At 34.4% G+C, this 20,251-nt stretch overlaps 1 protein-coding gene and 1 long non-coding RNA gene across 3 annotated transcripts in view; one reads left to right on the top strand and one right to left on the bottom strand.

The window, feature by feature from the left end:
• Positions 1-20,251, bottom strand: part of LOC139966292 (uncharacterized) — a 76,638-nt gene that overhangs the window by 29,666 nt on the left and 26,721 nt on the right. The gene's annotated exons all lie outside the window — the stretch shown is intronic.
• The window catches only part of LOC139966289 (uncharacterized), a 91,872-nt gene continuing 74,497 nt past the window's right edge, over positions 2,877-20,251 (top strand). The window contains exon 1 of the mRNA XM_071969144.1: positions 2,877-2,980. Coding sequence (XP_071825245.1) covers positions 2,892-2,980 — 89 coding nt within the window. The 5' untranslated portion in view covers positions 2,877-2,891. The remainder of the gene's footprint in view (positions 2,981-20,251) is intronic.

Here is a 20,251-nt window from a genome sequence, read left to right as displayed (position 1 = left end):
TATTGAATACTGTACATAGAAACACAAAATCATACATCGTGTAAACATGTTTTATGTACTAATGTATAAAGTTGATTACTTAATTTGAGAAAGACTTGCTTTGCTCCTGTAAATCTAAATCACAGTTTCTTGGTCTTATTTTTTATATTTTTTTTATACAAAAGATTAAATTTCCTTAAAAAAAAAAGAGAGTGAGAAAAAAAATTAACATATAGTGCATTCATTTACGGCCTGTCAAAATCAACCTGTGTATAGTTGAATTATTGTATAATATACTTGCTTACATCAGCTGTATCTTGCTAGTGCCATAAACCAAACGATATGACACGCACTAGTTCCAAACATTATGAAAGCAGTCATTCATAACAAGTAACACACTATAGTCAATCTTGTGATATAGTAAACTGTATGGTTTAAGGTAATTTTTTTTTTTTTTTTTTGTGCGTGAAAAGTATGACACGATAGAACACTGATATGAATTAATTTAAGTTACTTTAAACACGGAACGTTTCACATGAACTGCTACACTGGGCATATTCTGACATTGCTTTATGTTTTGTGTCTGTGGCTTTTTAGGTGTAGGAATGCTTGAACATAAAATGTAATGTATGAACTACAAGAATAATAATAATAAAAAATAATAATAAATGATGATAAAAATAATAATAAGACGGAGTTACTTCTTCCGTGACAATACTAGGTAAAGGCTTTACCCCTTATTCAGTCATTGGGGGGGGGGGGGGGGGGGGGGTCCTGCGAGCATGCAACACAGGGATTGTTTTATGGAAAGGTGAACAATTGTTATATTTAAGACTAAATTGTCGCTTGTGTTCGGGAGGGATATCACAGTGGGCTCGAATGTATTTTGGGTGAGCATACGGTTGAATAATGTAATTCAAGAATTATACATAGTTGTGTGAGAGAAGAAGATATAGAATAAAGACAAACTACAAGGAGGGGGCAGTATAACGGGAAGGTAAAATACTCAGTTCCAAGACTCCACTTTTGCTTTGGTAAGTGATAGTTTTTTGACGTCAGCAGAAGTCCATGTAAAAGCATTACTCAAAATCGTTCAAAGTTGAGAAATATCAAGCTTTTGTTTGTAAATATATGCCATACCTAGCCAAAAACGCCGGTGGTGTGTTGGCACTCATTCATGATCAACAGAGGTCAAATATGAACATGTTTGTAAGCATCCCGAGATTTAAAAAGTATGCCAAATAACCTCATACTATACGCATATGGATGCACCAGATACAAAAAAAAAAAACTTTTGTTCATTGCTCACAATAGTCACGTGAGATAATTTCAGGTCAAAACTCAAGCCTTCCATACTCAGCAAATCAGTTAAGAAGTGTGTTTTGTTTTTCTCAAGCATGTAGGTACACATAGGAATCACAACCAGATCATTACTATAGGCTAATGTATTGTATATGCAAGTTTCATTCATCTCATGTTATTATACTCGATAACATTACAGTTAAAAATTCTACCTGTAAAAGAAAGCCCTTAGGTGTTCGGCCGACAGATCTTTCAAATTGTAACCAGGGAGCTCGTTAGGAGCTCCCTGTTTCAAAAACAAAGGGTTGCTTTTACACATACTCATTTCCTGGCATTACATTTCAAAGCAAATGAAGATGGTAACGAATTGGGCAAATTTGTACTCTGCGTAACAGAATGTAATTAAGGAATCTATATTTGCCATAGTGCAACGTATCACTAGGCTTCAATGAACTTGTTGGAGTTCCTTTTACTCGCCTTTGCGAAGAACGATTCGTTCGTCTCTATATACCAAGATGGTATGATGATTACTGCAGGGGATCCTTCTACTTTATGTTTTAAATTATTTTTTTAAAAACAAGGGTCAATTTCTATAAACAAAATAGAAATAAAAGCCTATGTTGAACTAAATCGGGATATTACTAACATCTTTATTTCCTGATCATGATCAATTTTGGGTTAGAATGAATCACGTTTACATTTAGAAGTAAAGAAAGAAAGTTTTACTCTACAACGAATTTTATTTTCTTTAACGTGAGTTACATGAAGTTTGAATGTCTATTCTCCGACAGCATAATTGATATTTTTTTTTGTGTGCCAATACGACGTTGTTAAATAACAATAGAAGGATTGTCTAACTATTTGACACTAGTCTTATGTCTGATTCGTATGAAACATGATCCGATAAATCCTTCATGGCGTTAGATCTTATTATATAATAGGATACTTATATATACCATATAATTAAAACGAAAGTCAAGATAAGCCTATGTTATTGAATAAACTCACGCACTTTCCTAAATTGTGTTGCTTACAAAATGAAACATTTAAAGTACCCATTGGATAATATTAATGATTTCAATTCCGGTTCAGAAACAAATTTCTTCGCCAGATATTTATTTTTCTACATTTTTAACACATTAATACCTTTTTCTTTAGTTGTAATCAAACTTGACGACTGTAGTTAGGAGAATGAACTGCAAAATCATGTTGCTTTGCTAAAATTTGCTAAAATTGCAAAACAAATTGTTATTTTATGCTAAAAATTGCTTAACGATCAAAGTACATTACTGGAGTTGATGACATTACAAATTATTCCCAGGTCAACGATAAATGCTAAATTATTGATCTCATGCGTGAGGGAAACTACGCAAAATGCGTGTTAATGTTCGAACATGAGTGACCATTCTGTGATTTCCTAGCATATTTGGGGGTTGCATAGATGACCTTTACTTTAAACACTTAAAATGAATTTTTGAGAGTATGATTAAAAGTGTTGGCCCAACAGGCAACAAACTGTCCTCAAAAAGCCGATTTTTCTTCTTCTTCTTCTTCCATTCCGAATCGCACACGGAGACCACCTGTGATAAATTCACATATCCCATGTGTATATGGACGACGTTATACGTTACACGACGTTACATTACGACGTCCTCTCGGGACGGTGGGGGAACTGTCAGTCAAAGAAACTGGGCAACAGGTTCGTGTCCAATATTTAACTTTTTTTTTAAAAATCTTATTTTGGATTCAAACTTTTTCTGAGATTCTGTCCCATGAGCCCCGGTAAGGGTCAATTCCTACGGTTGTTGCGATGTGACAGCTCTCTGGTTACACAGATATGAGTTTGGAATTGTTTGCTGTTTTCCTTGATTTTTAGAAAATGCATGCTGAAGAAGTATTTGTGAAAATACACTCGTATGTGTGAAAACAAGAATTTCATAGTTATTGGTGTATATATGATAAACTGGGAACAAATTGCCAAAGAGCCATGAAAACTTCCCAAATGATGACATATGTTGGCTATTGTTATATACCTATAACATACCTACTGATATATATAATATCACACATATATATATATATATATATATATATATACATATATACATATATATATATATATATATATATATATATATATAGATATAGATATATATATATATATATATATATATATATATATATATATATATATATATATATATATATATATATATATATATATATACTTTTTTGTTTGACTGTTTCTTCTGTTTACTTGTCTCTTTCTCTATTGATATGTATAAAGGATAAGTTGTGTCCTTTACTCGTTTGTATTTATATATGGTGAGAATAAAAATAACATATTTACAAATATATTTACAACCTTTGGGATTGAGCAGACCGGATGAAGGGAGAGGGGTGGTCAGTAGTTAGATAATCGTTGAGTGATGTTCAAGTCACCGCCGCCACTCTCCCTCGCCCCCCCCCAAAGCCTTCTTCTCTTCCCGGTGAAATCATTCAAATTTCATTGATATTACATTTTAATCCTACCACGGAGTTTGCAATACAGACGGTCTTCATGTTATTTATACTTAGATACCTTACGGCTTGATTTTATGCATGCTACCATTCCCGATGAAACACTTCCTATTTCGATACAATTACAGAAAAAATACACCAAGAGCCTCGGGTAGTTGTTCTCAGAGACACACCTGTACCGAGGTGTTAAAGAAACGTTTCGTTATTTCGTTTCAGAATACCAGCAGGAGTCATGTTAACACGTACACTGCCAACAAGGTTATATTCATTAAGTCGTTAGGCTAAATAACCTACACATCAAAGTAACCTCACCGCGCGTAAGCTAGGCCACCAACTTCGGTGGTATATATAAGTCATTATCATCGACGGACTATATAGACGGCGGATGTTAAGTACTCGAACAACGATGTAATAATTTAATACTACTCCCAAGGGAACCATTACATCGCATCATCTTTCGACCTGCTCATGAGGGTATGTGGCGGGACATTGTCAAAACAAAAACAATTTCTATGTTCTTCTAGCAGGGCAAACCCAAATAGATAACCCGCTCCCAGTATCGAAGGACGGATAATTTTTCTCTTCGTGTCTGTAAATTAACAGCTCCTACTAAGGGTTTATTCTCCGACCCATACTGCTACCAATGAGCGCCCCCCCCCCTCCAGAACCTTATCAGCCACTTCTTGTTTTGCAATTTTTGTCTTTTCGTCAAGCAGGAACGGAAGCTATGTTCCAAGGAGAACCTTCTGATAAATGTGGTTCTAGCATCTATTTGTCTTTCCCTCTGGTATTTCCAGGGGTGGGGTGGGGAGGGGGTGGGGGAAGAGACATCCAGAGGAAAAGGAATATATATACATAGTTTTGGGGGAACTGTAACACTTATATGGGGGCGGGGTCTAGGGAAGTGGTGTCCCCTTTAATTCAAGCTCTTTTCAACCTTCCCTGACTTGTTTGTGGCTGTTTCGTGATGAAGATATTATTTCTTGCCGCATCCAATATTGACCAAACTGGTGACATATTTATATTCGGCCTACATAGTTATGTACAATGCTACCACAGAGCTGTCTTTACCCGGAGCGTCCATGTGTTAGCGGACAAGGTCTACTACATATTATCCAATTGTGTGTATCGACTAAACTATTCAAAACAGAAGTTGTACTATACACATTTCAAAACAGCTTTAAACATTCCACAAATTGACATTTTAGATTCTGAGGAAAAGGAAAATAAATTTTCAAACTCAAAGCTGAAAATCGCATTTCATATCATATATGTCTACATATCTATAGGTTTCGTTTTTTCTCATTTCTTAGCCAAACATATTGTTTATAAGTCTATTTTGTGATTTTAAATTTTAAATATTAAAATCAAGATATTTTCAGGGTTACAATTTAAGCAATATCTCACTTACGGGAAGGGATCTCACATCCCAAGCGGGTAAGTTATTTTCGTGGAAAACTCCTTGATATGATATTTCAGTATGGTTTTTCAACGCCTTAGGTTTCTATGTTGATCGTGTCAAATTCTCCAGACTAGCATCTGGTTACAACGCGTGAGTATTCATTTATCAAGGCTAATATATAGTTACGCATCCTGAATACTAAAGTTTAAATTCAAAGGGAAAAGTCGAAAATTGTGAGAAATAAACACCAGTGATTTGATTTTGCATGACAGTGTGTGCAAAAAGAACAGCATATAAAGCGTTTTCACTGAATGGAGCCACCTGTTAATAAAAAATAAATTATTGAAAAGGGAAAAAGATGTAATAGGGTGTTTTTATAATTTGTCTATTTATTACAATAAATAACCCTAGTAATAATCAATATTAGTTTAGTTTTGTATTGTTCTTAAATGCTCCGCCATAATTATGCAATCCAAATTATGAATTAAAACCAAAATATTCGATTCGGTTGAATAATTTTCCTTGTTTTCTGAATTGAGCCTTTTATCAATATAGTTTTCAGCTGGATGACTCATTTATCTAAGCAAAATGAATTCAATTAATTTTCGATAATTATTCAACATATATGAAACAAAATATTACAATTGGAAAATTAAACATAAGCTCTCCTGACGTAGATATTATAGTTTAGTCAGCAATTTGACCAAAAGTAACGAATAATACTGAAAATATGATAGTAATTTCTAATACTAACGAGCCCCTCGGTCTAATTTTGTTACCAAGGTTATTGAACGAGTCATTGAAGAAATTTACTGAATTAATAACATTTTCGTCACCCAGACTGTCTTCATGTGAGTAGGCCTATTATTCACCTAGAAAATGCAAATTAGAAAAATTACACTTTTAATTCTTTTTCGTCATTTAAAAAAAAATGAAAATTGACCGTTAAAGCTAGTAAACTGCACTGAAATTGAAATTTAGTATGGCACATTTCAACATATGTTTAAATGATTGGAGCGTGGATTTAAGTCATTCCATGAATTACGGCACAGAAGAAGCATACACACAGCCACGGCATTATCGAACCGAAACATTTTCGGTATATTTAAATGACAGGAAGTTTGTCAAATAAGTAAACACTCGCCATCCCCCACATCCCCACCCCAAAACAAAATAAAGGAAAAATGGGGAAAGGAATATGCCTACGATCAAAGAGACATTATTAGTGTTTGTTATCCACAAATATTGAAAATGAGGAAACTTCCTTTCCCATCTTTTCTGACAAAAGAGACGACTGAGATAATAACTTTTAAAACTGCCAATGGTGTTAAGTACGTTAAACCTAACCTTGGCTAGTAGGCCTAAGTTTTACTTGAAAACTGTCCAAGTCTCTGTTTTATAATCTACCGACAATTAACCAATTAAAAGAGATATTTGTTTTATAAAGTTATATTTGTTTTACAAGATACATTTGTTTTATAAATAATTAAGCTTATATGAACGATTCGATTTATAATCCTGCCATTGCTTGTTTTAAAGAAATATTGAAGTTTCTTATTTTCCATATATAAATGTGTATCGAAGTTGCATTAAATCTCTCTGCTTATTGATAATAATTGATGACTAACAACCGATTTTTTCGTTACATATTTATTATATTAGTTACATGGTCAACCGTATAGAGTAACCGACCGAAAGATTTAAGAAAACAAACCTCTGCACCCACTGCAGAGGTGCGAAACGTTCTTGTTCGTTTGGAATAATTTCAAAATAATCGGTCAACCTCTCTCTTCGGCAACTTCTTTGATTTTCTAACCACGTCGGGTCATTTTTTGTGTTTGCCTTTCATAAATATTATAAATTTTTATATCTTGATTATCAAAGAACGCAAACACACATGATATTATTTGATCTTTCAAAAACGGTCGCTATATCAGCTTTCCTTGTTCGATCAAACAATTTTAACAATCCTACCAAGCTTTTGTTTTCTTCTCAAATTCAAATTGCAACTGATCAACCTATACATCTTTCATCTATTGTTTTCAAACTTACTGTCCTAGGAAGAAAATAAACCCAACCTATTTTTAAATTTTAAGTTTTCGTTGATCTCTAACTTTATGTCACATAATCTGTATATAATTGGATATCTCTCTCACTCTAACATGCGAACAAAATATGAAGAATAAAGAAGAAAAAGAAATAATATTTGGCTGCCACCGTAATAATTTAGCGAGTTATACACAACAAAATGCAATACATAAATATTTGTGTTCCATTCATTCAATCTATTATCAATTTTTGTCATATTTCAATTACAAACCTCTTAATTTTTTTAATATTATTTTGGATTGTATCATTCCTGGCGCTGGACTTAACGTTTAACAGCTGGACTTAAATTGAAAAGCTTATAATCTCTTCGGGTACCTCATATTTACATGTATGGTTTAGTACGTAATAACTCCATACAGCCAGAATATAGCAAATTCAAGGTAGAAAATTTCGCTTACAAATGATGTTTTTCCTAGCCAAGGGCCGCGGGTTGGGGGGGGGCGGGTTCAGGTTGGTATATGGCCGGGGGGGCGTTCGAAACTCGGTGTTGCGGGTCATTGCAGGCAATTGTCGTAATTACGTAATTGTTTGTGTTTATATATATTTTTATTTATTTAAACTCTTCATGATGTATACAGTCTTGTGTACTCGATCCATAACCAATGTTAATTACTTCGTTATTAAGTATTATTTGGTTTGACATGTCTCTTAAATGTCAATTAACTAAATTAAGTAGACAAAAATATTAAGTATTTCAAATATAAAGATAACTTAATAGATATATTGATAATTGTGAGGATTATCCCAACTAACATACTGAAAATGCATGTCGAAAATGTAGATACAGCATAGTACGGTATAACATATAATCTCGCACCACGATATGGCCTACATATCCCTGCGAGGAGGTGCATGGGTTGGGATGGAAATGTTTTCAAAAATGCAGTAAAATTTGACCTTCATGGAATTAACCTATATAACATATCTTTCTGCAATTCTCACCGTTCACTTGACGTCAAAGTAACACAGATCTCAATTTGTAGTTTCCATATAAAGGCTACCTGCTTACCTTTATGGATCTACACACAATTGAATGCTGATCATTTGTCCGCCTATGAAAGTTATACATGGAAATAAAGATCCCCATCATTTAATATGACTTACCATGCAGTCAGCGACACTTCTATGATTACTAGCGTCGATGCTAAACTTTTCCACGAGTAAAAGAAAATATCATTTGACCACTATGACATGATGTCATTTTGAGATGTTCCTTTTTTAAAAGATAATCCTTTTTAAGAGATAATCCCTAGTAATGACTAGCAACAACATTTCGACAACGAATCTTCACTGTAAAAAAAAATAGGGGTAGGCTACCCAATGTCCAGCCTATAGGCAGTACTCTCTTGTTAACGATGCCGGTGTAAGTCCGTTTGTCACCCGTCATAAAGTTACCCTATAGCTTTTCAGCTCAATTCCATACCGATCTTACAATTTTACGACGTAAAACCTTTTAACTAAGACAACCCAAATCCTGCGGCAACACTTCGCAATAAAAATAAAAGCCTCGACACACACACACACACATACAAAAAAGTCGAAAGATATATGCTTTGGTGATTAAATGCAAATAACAGAAGAAAAGAAAAAAAAAACACTATCGAATATTTATACCATGGCATCTATACCTAGCAAATACATCAGCTTGATGATTAATAATCAATCCACAATATACCAGCCAGTTATCATTCTCATGATTATTATCATTAAAAATATTGTAAAGAAAAGTCAAAATATTAACATAAAACTAAATGGTTTAAATGTTTCAAATTCATTCTGATTAAAAGAGATATTGCAAGAAAAATATGCTAAAGGACAGGTTAAAAAACACACGCACAAAAATTGGTCGTAAAAATTGTAGTAAATCAACGACCATTAAAATGTTCTAGCTTCGTTTAGAGGAAATCCTTCCCGAAAATTCTGTTTATGAGAGCTATAAAATGAGACGTGTCTGCAGTGTTTTCCAGTGAGATAGATATAGCATCAATACGATAGTGTTATCAGAGTATAACCATGTTATGATATACGTTATATCGAGAGGCTGACCTATTGCCTACTATAGTCTAACACTAACAGCATGGAAAATTAGTATTATGGAACGCGAAATTATCGATTTTGTTAACATTGTATCTATTACAGATGTCACAAAATACAACTATACAAATATATATTTCTATTTTAAATTTAGTCCAACAACTTGCGAAACTGTTTGTTGTTGTAATCAGTAAGGTATAAATATATAGGCTTACTTCTATTATAGAATACTCTAATTTCATAATTTTCCCGTGCAATAACCCGTACATAAATGATGTTACCATTCTGGCAGATTCTAGCAGATTCTAGTCTTAATGTTTTACACGTTATGAGTGTATACAAGAATGATTAGTTAACCCTTTCCCTAAACCCCTACCCCAATGTCAAATATTATTTCAAAAAATACAAACATTACACAATGAATATTTAAATATGTACCGTAATCGATATACCAACAAGACATAGATATAGAAGATATAGAACAAGATATAGAAGAAATGGTTATATTCTTGAGAAATTAATATCAATTGCTGTGAGACTTAGACTAATATTAGAAACCACTTGAAATGTTTATATTTTCGGAATACTCGTGAAAATATCCTGTTTATAAACTTTGAAGACTATTAAGTGGTATCATAATTTTTGTTCTTCATTAACGTGAAATTTGAAGACTTAAAAAAACCTTAACTTTAATTACTTAATTGTTCTTAACTCTATACCTGCTTACTCCGTCAAACAAGCCTTTCATTCCTAAAAGAAATGGCTAACGGTTCCTGGTCTGTTAAGTTTGTCATCACGACAAATGTTCTTCAATAGTTTTACTTACATTTTTGATCAATTCTTTACGTTTTCCCCCTGAAATGTGACACATGCAGTTTAAATGTTTCTACAGCTATGGGCTATGACAGTGTTGTCACTATAAGTCATATTTTTGTTAACAATGTAACCCTATACCCTGATAATAAATATGTTTGCACACATCATCATGCATGAAACAGACATACATTCAATATATCAATTATCATGATGGTGTTACTGCCTTTGTTGTTGCCAAGAGCATAATATTTCGAATCACTACAATTTCGATAATTGTATCTTCTTGCAAGGGGGTTCGAGCATATTTCACCTCAAGCCTGTTTCAAGATAAACAAGTACAATTTCACAAATGATTCAAGTAATATTATAATTATTTTTATTTATTTATAATTTTTTTGGGGGTGGGTTACAACCATCAACTTTTGGAAGATTGAACACCCCTTACTGTAATAAAGCAAAATACTTTGGTGTTCAAAGCAATGGCTCTGTTACCGCGAGATGTTATTCTTTATAGAAATTAGCGGAATCCAGGTTACTCAACAAGGAAGTTACAAAACAGTTAAGAAATAATTGACCGATTTTGAAACCAGAAAGGAAAGGAAATCCTTCGACTTTTGACCAACCTTTTACTGACTACCTACCAGTTATTATTACAACTTCCTACTTTCTGTCATGAAAGGAAGGGGAGGGGGAGGGGAGGAAGGGAGGGGCGGGGAGGGAATGATGGCTTTATCAATCAAGTGAGAAATAAAGGAAATCCAGATGCTTGTGTTTGCATACTATCACTTCCCGTTATAGCGATATAACACATTGCACAATAAAAAGTGTTGATCTGTTGAAATGTCGTGGCGACAGGTGTCTATAACAGGGATGCTCTCAGCTATACATGTTCCTGCTTTAATATCTCCAGGAAACATCTGAAACTTTTGAATACAAAGATCAATTTATACACTAAACCTGGGTCTTTCATTTATTTCTTAACAAATGAACCAACACTTTGATCTGGATATTTTTGCATATAGTATTCTGGGCTGTATTTAATTTTTGTCCTAATCTACATTCTGTATGAATCATTTCGTATAAAAAGGTACATCTTGACCCTTCTTGACCTTCGAATCGAACATTCCTGGAATTGCTTGAGTGAAACCGATGTATTTTGTTGTTTATTTGTCTATTTTAATGGGTAATATCATGTTAGCAATGAAACCCATTAGACCTTAAGATGCTTTTAACAACAGGGCACTGTTTAATAAGATCGCTACAAACGAGATTTAACCACTGATTCCTCACAGTGTAACGGATTCCACAATAACATACACACCATTTTAAGCGGTTGTGTCACATATACTTCAACATATAGGATAAAATACTGTTACACTATATAAACCAGCCTATCCGTGACCCTGCACTATACCGTATATGAAGCATAGCCTACAGTATATCCATATCGTTATAAGTCTATGGCTAATGGCAAGTGGCGTAGTTCAGGATCTTACAGTTCATCAGTTTTGTCCCAAATATAAACACCTATATATGGTATCAAATGATGGTCGCTTACATTTAAACATTAACGCACATTCTACTAGCATGCACTGCAAATATATATATATGGTTCACTCAGTGACTCAGTAAAATGTATAATTGTCTAATGAGCTACTGACTGTACATGAGTTCTGGTTTGAAAAAAAAAGTTAACACTTCGTAGCACGATTACATTTGGACACAATATTGATGACATGTAAACAGGAAACCAGGGGAGGGGTCATCATCAACTAGAATGGGGACCATATTCCACGAACCAAGTTTTTTTTTTCATGTTGATGCATGCTGTACAAAGAAGCGAGGGGCAAAGATACGGGTTGTTGGTTGGGAACGAAAATGCATTTATGCGTATATCTGGAAAGGACAAAGGTACATAAGCCGCTGCCCGGACAATAAAACATGATTGTGTCATAGCAGAGAGCTGTGATAAGGAAATGGCAACACCCCTGGTCATAGTCGGTCAATTCAAGTCGTAACTGGAGCCTTTCAGCTTAGTCTATCCAGGGAGCTGCTACTCTAACTGTAGCAGCTCCCTGGTCTATCCAAACATTCCGTAACAGAGAATTCAATCTAAGATTGAATGATGGTCATCCTAAATAAATGTATCTGTCACTGCTCAGCGGAATGACGATAAATTTGAAAGACAAATGTACTGCTTTGTTATCTGTGAAGAGATTGTGATCTTTTATTTTTTTTATTTTTTATGAAATGTGTAAATTTTCGAATCCTGCAGTCCATTCCAAAATTTATTGCAATTGAGATAAACCAAAGTCACCGTCACCAAAACCATTAACACTCTTTGTATAAACTTTCTTCTCATACCGAAAAGTGGTTAGGAGACCACGTGACCCCAACATATTAGCAAAAACAAAAGAACTCAGCATAGAACAATTCCATACTTATACATTGATTTTAAGTTTCCCCTTTTTCTTTCAGTTTAATTTAAGCAAGATACCGGTTCGGCTCTAAACTTCCGGTGACGTAGAAAATTAACAATATTTTTGTCTTTCATTTTAAGAAGATGGCTTTGGGCCACCGTAACTATGATCAATGTTTTACTGTGTAGAATGTTATATTAATGTTGGATAGAATGTTCCTGTTAGATATATTGTCATCGTACAGTGTAAGCAATGCTTCTTGGTAACATGCTCCTTATAATTGCCCCATTGATCTACCCACTAAATAGTGAAAGTGATGTGGTCCTTGATGTGGTCCTTGTAGTTCAAACTATAGCTACACCCCCTTACCCATCACTAATCCTTATAATTGCCCCATTGATCTACCCACTAAATCGTGAAAGTGATGTGGTCCTTGGTGTGCTCCTTAGTTCTCACTATAGTTAAACCCACTCACCCATCACTGCTACTTATAATTGCTCCATTGATCTACACACTAAATCGTGAAAGTGATGTGGTCCTTGATGTGGTCCTTGTAGTTCTCACTATAACCACCCCATTTACCCATCACTGAAGACCTATGCTGTCTTTTCATAACACCCTCAATTTCATACCATGACCATGTACATTTTTACCGATGAGAGCAGGAAATTTTCGTCACTTGTAAACAAGCCGCATTACTCACCAGTAAACAATGTGTTATTGTTTACGATGCTATATTGGAAGACGTAAAGTGGTCCATTTGTGCAAACTGACATCCAAGCTGCAGAATATCAGTTACTGTTTGATAACATATCGAGAAAACAGGTTGCTGGTTTGGCACCTATCCTGAACTTACTCTTGGCGGATTGATATTGACTTTTAAGAGGAGTATACCACCTTCTTGACCCGATTATTCAGTCTTAGCCAATGTCTTACGCATGACTGTAAGTATGTCCGGGATAATGTAATGAGTTATAACTATTCTGTTGATTGGAGAGTACAAAATGTTGTACTTTTGCATATGCTTTCGGGATAATGGCAATATTTCGCCTGCATACAGGGGCTAGGAGTCGGGGGGGGCACTGGGGGTACGTTCCCCCACTTTTTTTCCAAAATAGCAAATGTGCCCTACTGGCTATAAAATGTGCCCCTTTGATGAAGAACTGTCTTTTGGATATCTTAAGCCTTTGTTAATTTTAATATTTAATTATTTATTTATAGTCTGTATATGCTATTTTTAAATGGCATCCCATATCTCTGTGCAGCACGGTTAACAATAAACAATCTCAATAAATAGTATTGATATCATACTATCACATCATATATATTTAAGTGATATGGCCGGTGTGTATCAATTTATAGCATAACGAGTGGTGGATGTGGAATGAGAAAGTGCCCCTCTGATGTTGTGCCCACCTTTTGGAAGCTTTCTACCCCCCTGCATGCATATAATAGTGGCATAGGCCTACCGGTATAATTAGTAAAGTATAAAACTGGATTTGTGTTGGATCTGTAATCATGTTTTACTTTTAGAGTTACAGTAAAGGGATAAGATGACGGAACACATAGCTGTTATCCATAGCAACAGTCCACAAATCACTTAATCATTTATTTATGGCAAACAGATAAATAAAGGTAAGTTCAATTCATGCACTTTGTGAGATACAGAGCTTCTTGTTCTTGTATTAAATAAAGCTTGAATTAAATACAATACAATGCTGTTAACTTCTGTACATTACAATACAATACAAAATACTACAATACAATACAAATTACTACAATACAAAACTGTACACTACTGTACAATGTAATACAATACAATACAGTACAAAACACTAAAATACAATACAAAACACTACAATACAATACTGTACACTACTGTACAATATAATACAATTCAATACAGTACAAACACTACAATACAATACAAAACACTACAATACAATACTGTACACTACTGTACAATATAATACAATACAATACAAAACATTACAATACAATACAAAACACTACAATACAATACAATACAATACTGTACACTACTGTACAATACTGTACAATACAATACAATACAAAACACTACAATACAATACAAATTACTACAATACAAAACTGTACACTACTGTACAATGTAATACAATACAGTACAAAACATTACAATACAATACAAAACACTACAATACAATACAATACTGTACACTACAATACAATACAAAACACTACAATACAATACTATATTAAATACAATATTCTTGTATTAAATACATCAGGAGAAGTCAATTTATCATAGTCTCTGTGGCATGCACATGATTTCAATTGACCGATTTAGGGTAAATATTTTGAATCTTTATATATAAAGGCCAGAGGCGAGGCAGGGTTTTATAAAGGAGGGAGTGTGGTCCTGGGGTTGTTGAAGCCAACTCTCATTTAGGGGGCTGGGGTTCCGGTGGTACCTACCCGAGCAAAAGTGAAAAGTTTAGACGCAAAATTAGTGTATTCTGTGATATATTTAGATTATAAAATATAGGTCTGTAATTAGCTCTAAACGCAAGGTTATTCTGATGTATACACATGATATTTTGTGAAGTTGAAAGATTGGAGGTGGGGCGGGATTGGGAGGGGGGGGGGCTTGCACACCGGTTGCAGTGGTTTATTTCATCCCAGGCTAAATGCAAAAACAATTGACCATAGGAGCTGGAAGAGGGATGACCCCCTGCTCCCCGATGCCCCCCTCCTCTTCACATACGCCACTGCGGATTATATATAGTCACACATTTCTCCTATAATTGTAATTCCTAGATACATCCATCCGATGTGCGATTTATCCTGGGTATGACATTGTGATAATATAGGCTATAATAGCCTCATAATAATATAACACATAGTGACGCACATTTCATGTTTATTGCAATTTATGTAAAATAAAATATGAATATGACGGCGAATCGTTTAAGTTTTCAACAATATGACAATTTGTTTTATGAACTTGCTTCGATTTGATGGTGAGTTCCGATCACAAAAGGGAATGCACTCTCAAATCGTTGCACAAATATTTTACCCAACACTGGGTGCGGTAAGTTTGTATCTAACCAGATTTGGGTAAAGTATCACCCGAATGCAGGGGTAAAAGGTATATGCAATTTTGACAAAGTTACCACTTTGGCAAATAAATTGGTTAAAATGTCGTACTTTTATTAATTTGGTTTTGGGTTAAAACGTCATCAAAATATTGTTGGACACATACGTACCCAGTACTGGATAAAATATTTGCCAGAATTTGTATGGAGAAATACCTGAAAACGTAATCTGTTATTTTGGTCCTAATCAGGAGCGATAAACTTGGGCACAAATCTTCAAAGTTTGCAATCGATAGAAAGCGAAATAGAGAATTAATTTGAAGGGCACAATGCGATTAGAATACATAGCTATAAAGTTGGCCCCCCAAAAAAACCAATATGTATGTATATATTGCAGTTTTTTACTGAGCGGTTTCTCATGAAACGTGAAGAATCCTGGGTTGTATCAGAGTGTCGGAAAGTTCAAACCCAACTTCAAAATCCAACTTTTAAGATGACCAACGCAAAACTTTTCGTAAAACAGTCATGAGAAACGAAAACATTAGGAATAAAAAAAAAGAGGCCATACTTAGCGTAGTATTGAGCGGTAGAATCTGAAGAAACTGGGTAAAATTAAATCGTCTCGGAAGATTACTTTACATCCGATTTGCTACTAATTATCCACCACGCCCCAAGGAGATTAGTTTTTAGATCGTTTTCTATATTCTGGTTGGACATCTGTCTAGCTGCCCAGGGGTGTTAATTTGTTGCAGTTGTCCCTTTCGCCGTTTTATTACGTAACCCGAATCATATCCTATGTTGACTTAACAATCCGTGGGGCCCCTCGGAATGTGCCAATGAGAAATAGAGAAATAACTATACCCGCTTGTATATCTCTGATGTGTTGCATTGTGCGCAGGCGCAGATGTTACTTTTTCTTTTCCCTTTCACTCTGTATCGTGAACCTTTCTCCTGTGGGACACGACAAGAAACCAAAGATTTTCAACAACCAACAGTTAAACGCTGACACAAATTACGACCGCGTGCTGCACCTTGGTTACACCGGAATTTGTCTGTACCGTCCAACTCACATCAGTGTGTTAAACTCTGCAACGCTTTTATACCCCCATCTATAGAGGTGAGTGGAGATAATCCGTTATCTGTTATATCTAATGTTTCATGTAAACTCATCCGATAGGGTTATTTACACAGGACATTCAGAGGAACACATTTTTTTTGGTTTCTGAACATGAATAAACATAGGCTTCTTTAACCCATACAGATTAAGCCATGTTATACACTATTATATACCAAATCTATTGTCACGGCTGAATGGTTGTAAAGTACAAATTTTATTATGGTGATTTATGCCCAGCTGGTTGGTCTGTTATTCAGTGATCAACTTCCTGGAATTTTGAGATAATGCGGGACACATGGTTTGAGTCGTAAAAAATATGTAAAATTGATGAAAATACTTTAAATGAAAAATGTATGTCAAATGAAATCAGGTTATAGGTTAAAAAGTCATATGCTTAGGCTATATAGGAGAGCTAACAATATATATTCAAACCATATTCGTATTGTTACTAATCACAAATTAAGCGACGAACGTTATCATTTCAGCTTTTATATTAAAATCCATAAACAGGATAAGTTGTATTGGGACAGAGAGAAAATTTATGAAACAATTTTGTTTATTATTATTATTATTTCTTTGGTGTAAGTGTGTGTGTGTGAGAGAGTTTGCGTGTGTGGGCTTGTTTAATTTGGTTAAAATTTGATGAGTCAACATGGGAGCGATAATAACTCAGGTTTTTACAATTTGAACTAACTCGAATTTATCGTAGTATCGAGTTGAATAATTTACACCGCGATGTTATAAACACCGATTGAACTATACGTCTATAGCGTGATTCCTTAGCTGTGTAGACATTTTGTGATTTTCTGCAGCGGGTTTATGATACAGATGAAGGCATTACTGCTCTTACGTTGAAAAAAAGTAGCTATACATCACTCCGGTTTTATAAATCGATGTTTGCATTAATTTTATTTTGAACATCTAGCACGCTTTGTATATCAGCGATTAGTGTTGCCAGGATAAGTTAGAATGTAATGGTTTTATTTATTATTATCAAAGTCCATCTGTAGAAATAAATGTAAATAAAATGAAAATATAAATCCAAACGTCACTGCTTGTTTTAAGAGACGTGCTATTCTATCAATTGAGAATTCAGTTCGTAAATACGACACCGTGTAAGAATGAAACATTTCGGTGAATAAATTTCGGCCGCAGTTCTTGAAATTTAACCAAAAGGCTCCCGTATACAACGAATTGGTAGATTATGCGTTTAAGATTATATTATAGTCCAGGCCTATTTTTCTCTGTATGTTTGTTTTTTTGTTTCCTAAGCATTAAATCCAGTAAATTCCGTTTGTTATATCGTTTTTTGACCACATACGTATGTGCGTAATGATATCGTCGATACATATTGTTTGCTTAATACAGTTTAAGGTCAATGAATAAGTTAACGACCTAGTTAGTTAGATAACGTTCAGCCTACTTATACCGTTAATTTTTGCAATCTTAACAACTTTTCTTAAAACTGTCAATATGTTTGATAATTTCTTCATCAGTTTTTCTTCCGTTGTTGACTATACTTAAAGTTAAATTCACAAGAAGAGAACGTCGTATCAAATGTGTCACAAAAGAAATAAATAATAAATAAATTGTCAACAAGAAGTTGTGTCCAAATATGATTTCTAAAATAAAAAATAAAAATCTGAACATATATTAAGAAAGTAACATCCTGGAAAGATTTCAGATTAGTGTTAGTATTTTTTTTTTCTTGAAACAGGATAAATTACTTTTTATGTTTTAAATTTTTCCTCATGTCATATTTGGGGTATAAAATGCTCTGGATTGAAAGCAAATTAATATTATGCGTGGTTAAAATTATGATTAGAAAACTAATCCAAATTCAATAACTAATTGGCTACATGAGGGAAGGAGTTGAAGGGAAGTGAGAGGTGTTGTTGTCAGAGTCGAAACTACCTCTCACACAATTTGTTAAGTAAAACGCAAAAGTCAGGAAAAAAGGTGAAACAGAGGTATATGATAATGTGCCACTAAGCCTACCAGCACAAAAAAAAACCATACACCCCCTCTCCCCCCCCCCCAAAAAAAATAATTCAAATATAATGATGTTAGAAATTTTAAATACATGCTTTGAAGTGGGGTGCTAGAGCAGGCAGTCAGGGATTGGTCAAAGTTGAATCGTTTAAACCACTTCTCTAACCAAGTTCAGACGGAAAAAAGGGATTCCAAATGGATGAAATAACCGAATAGTCTATAGAGAAGAGCAAATTAAGTCCTGTCAATTTTGTAGTCTTAGAGTCAAATAGAAAATGAAATGAATAACGTACCGTAAGGTTGTTGAACGCTACTTGAAATTGTTCACAAGGGACGGGAAGTGAAATCACAATTATGAAGCAAGTTCATTCTGAATTCTGCAATATAGTTTGACCGTAGCAATATTAATACTTCCGTGTTGTGACCGTATAATACTTATCAAATATAGATTTGGCATCATTCCTAAGATCTAACACCGGTGGTAGTAATTTTTCTTCAAATCTTTCTCTTGCAATGAACCGTATGAAATAAATCCATTTTTTTAAAGTTTTTTTTCTCTTCGGTGATGGCTTCATGAATATTAACAGTAAAGAACGGTAACACATTGTGGTAGCTCGTCTGAGCTGGTTGTTCTTCAGTGTACAGCTAACTAGCTTCACTTTAATCTGTGTTTTCCTCTCAACATGAATACTTGGAGCTGTCGAATTTGAACCTTAATTCCTGATAGGCATATTGCTATTTATTAAGAAGTAGTGTCATTGTAGGACCGGAAAATGTGCCACAAATCAGAAAAAAAATTCTGAAAAAATCAGAATCAATAAAACAATGTAGACGATATAGGATTTTATAAACCCAAACTAAAATTAGTGAAGCAGAATTGCTTTGTTTTTCCCTTTAAAATATTTTCAGAATTATTTATTTTTATTATTTATTATTTGATATTGAACTCGTTCAGTAATGATACATAATTCAATACCCCACTTTAATGTAATAACAAGTACATACCCTGAAGGTCACCTTGGTCTTCTGCAGGGGGATTAAATAGGTCCTTCCTCGAGCCATTTTTTTACGTGATATGGGGGTGTCTAGTCCCTCATAGGTGCCGGTTGGGTTACCAGTGTATAGAAGATGTTACCCCTTGTCTGTGCTTATACGATAACGAGGGAGGTTGCTAAAAACGACATTTATCGGCTGTTTGATATTTATAATGTAGTAATATATGTAACACTATAATATCTTCGATAAGACAACATTTAGATACAGAGTATAGGGTAACTTCATAATGTATGACTTGGTGTATTACTCAGCACCAATGCAGGTATTCAACTGGTTTGCTTGGTGACGACCCCAATTTTCATTTTCGTCATCTCGGCGACCCTCTATTGACAGATTTTGTGACCTGGCGATCCCCCTAGTTTGAGAAATAATGACTTTAAAGAGTGCTTAGTTGTCGAATAGTGTTATAGCTTGCAACTTTTTACAT

This window comes from Apostichopus japonicus, chromosome 4, assembly GCF_037975245.1.
Source record: "Apostichopus japonicus isolate 1M-3 chromosome 4, ASM3797524v1, whole genome shotgun sequence".
In the NCBI taxonomy this organism is placed as follows: domain Eukaryota; kingdom Metazoa; phylum Echinodermata; class Holothuroidea; order Aspidochirotida; family Stichopodidae; genus Apostichopus; species Apostichopus japonicus.
Note: the sequence above shows the minus strand (reverse complement) of the source record. Positions and strands in the feature narration are given on the sequence as shown.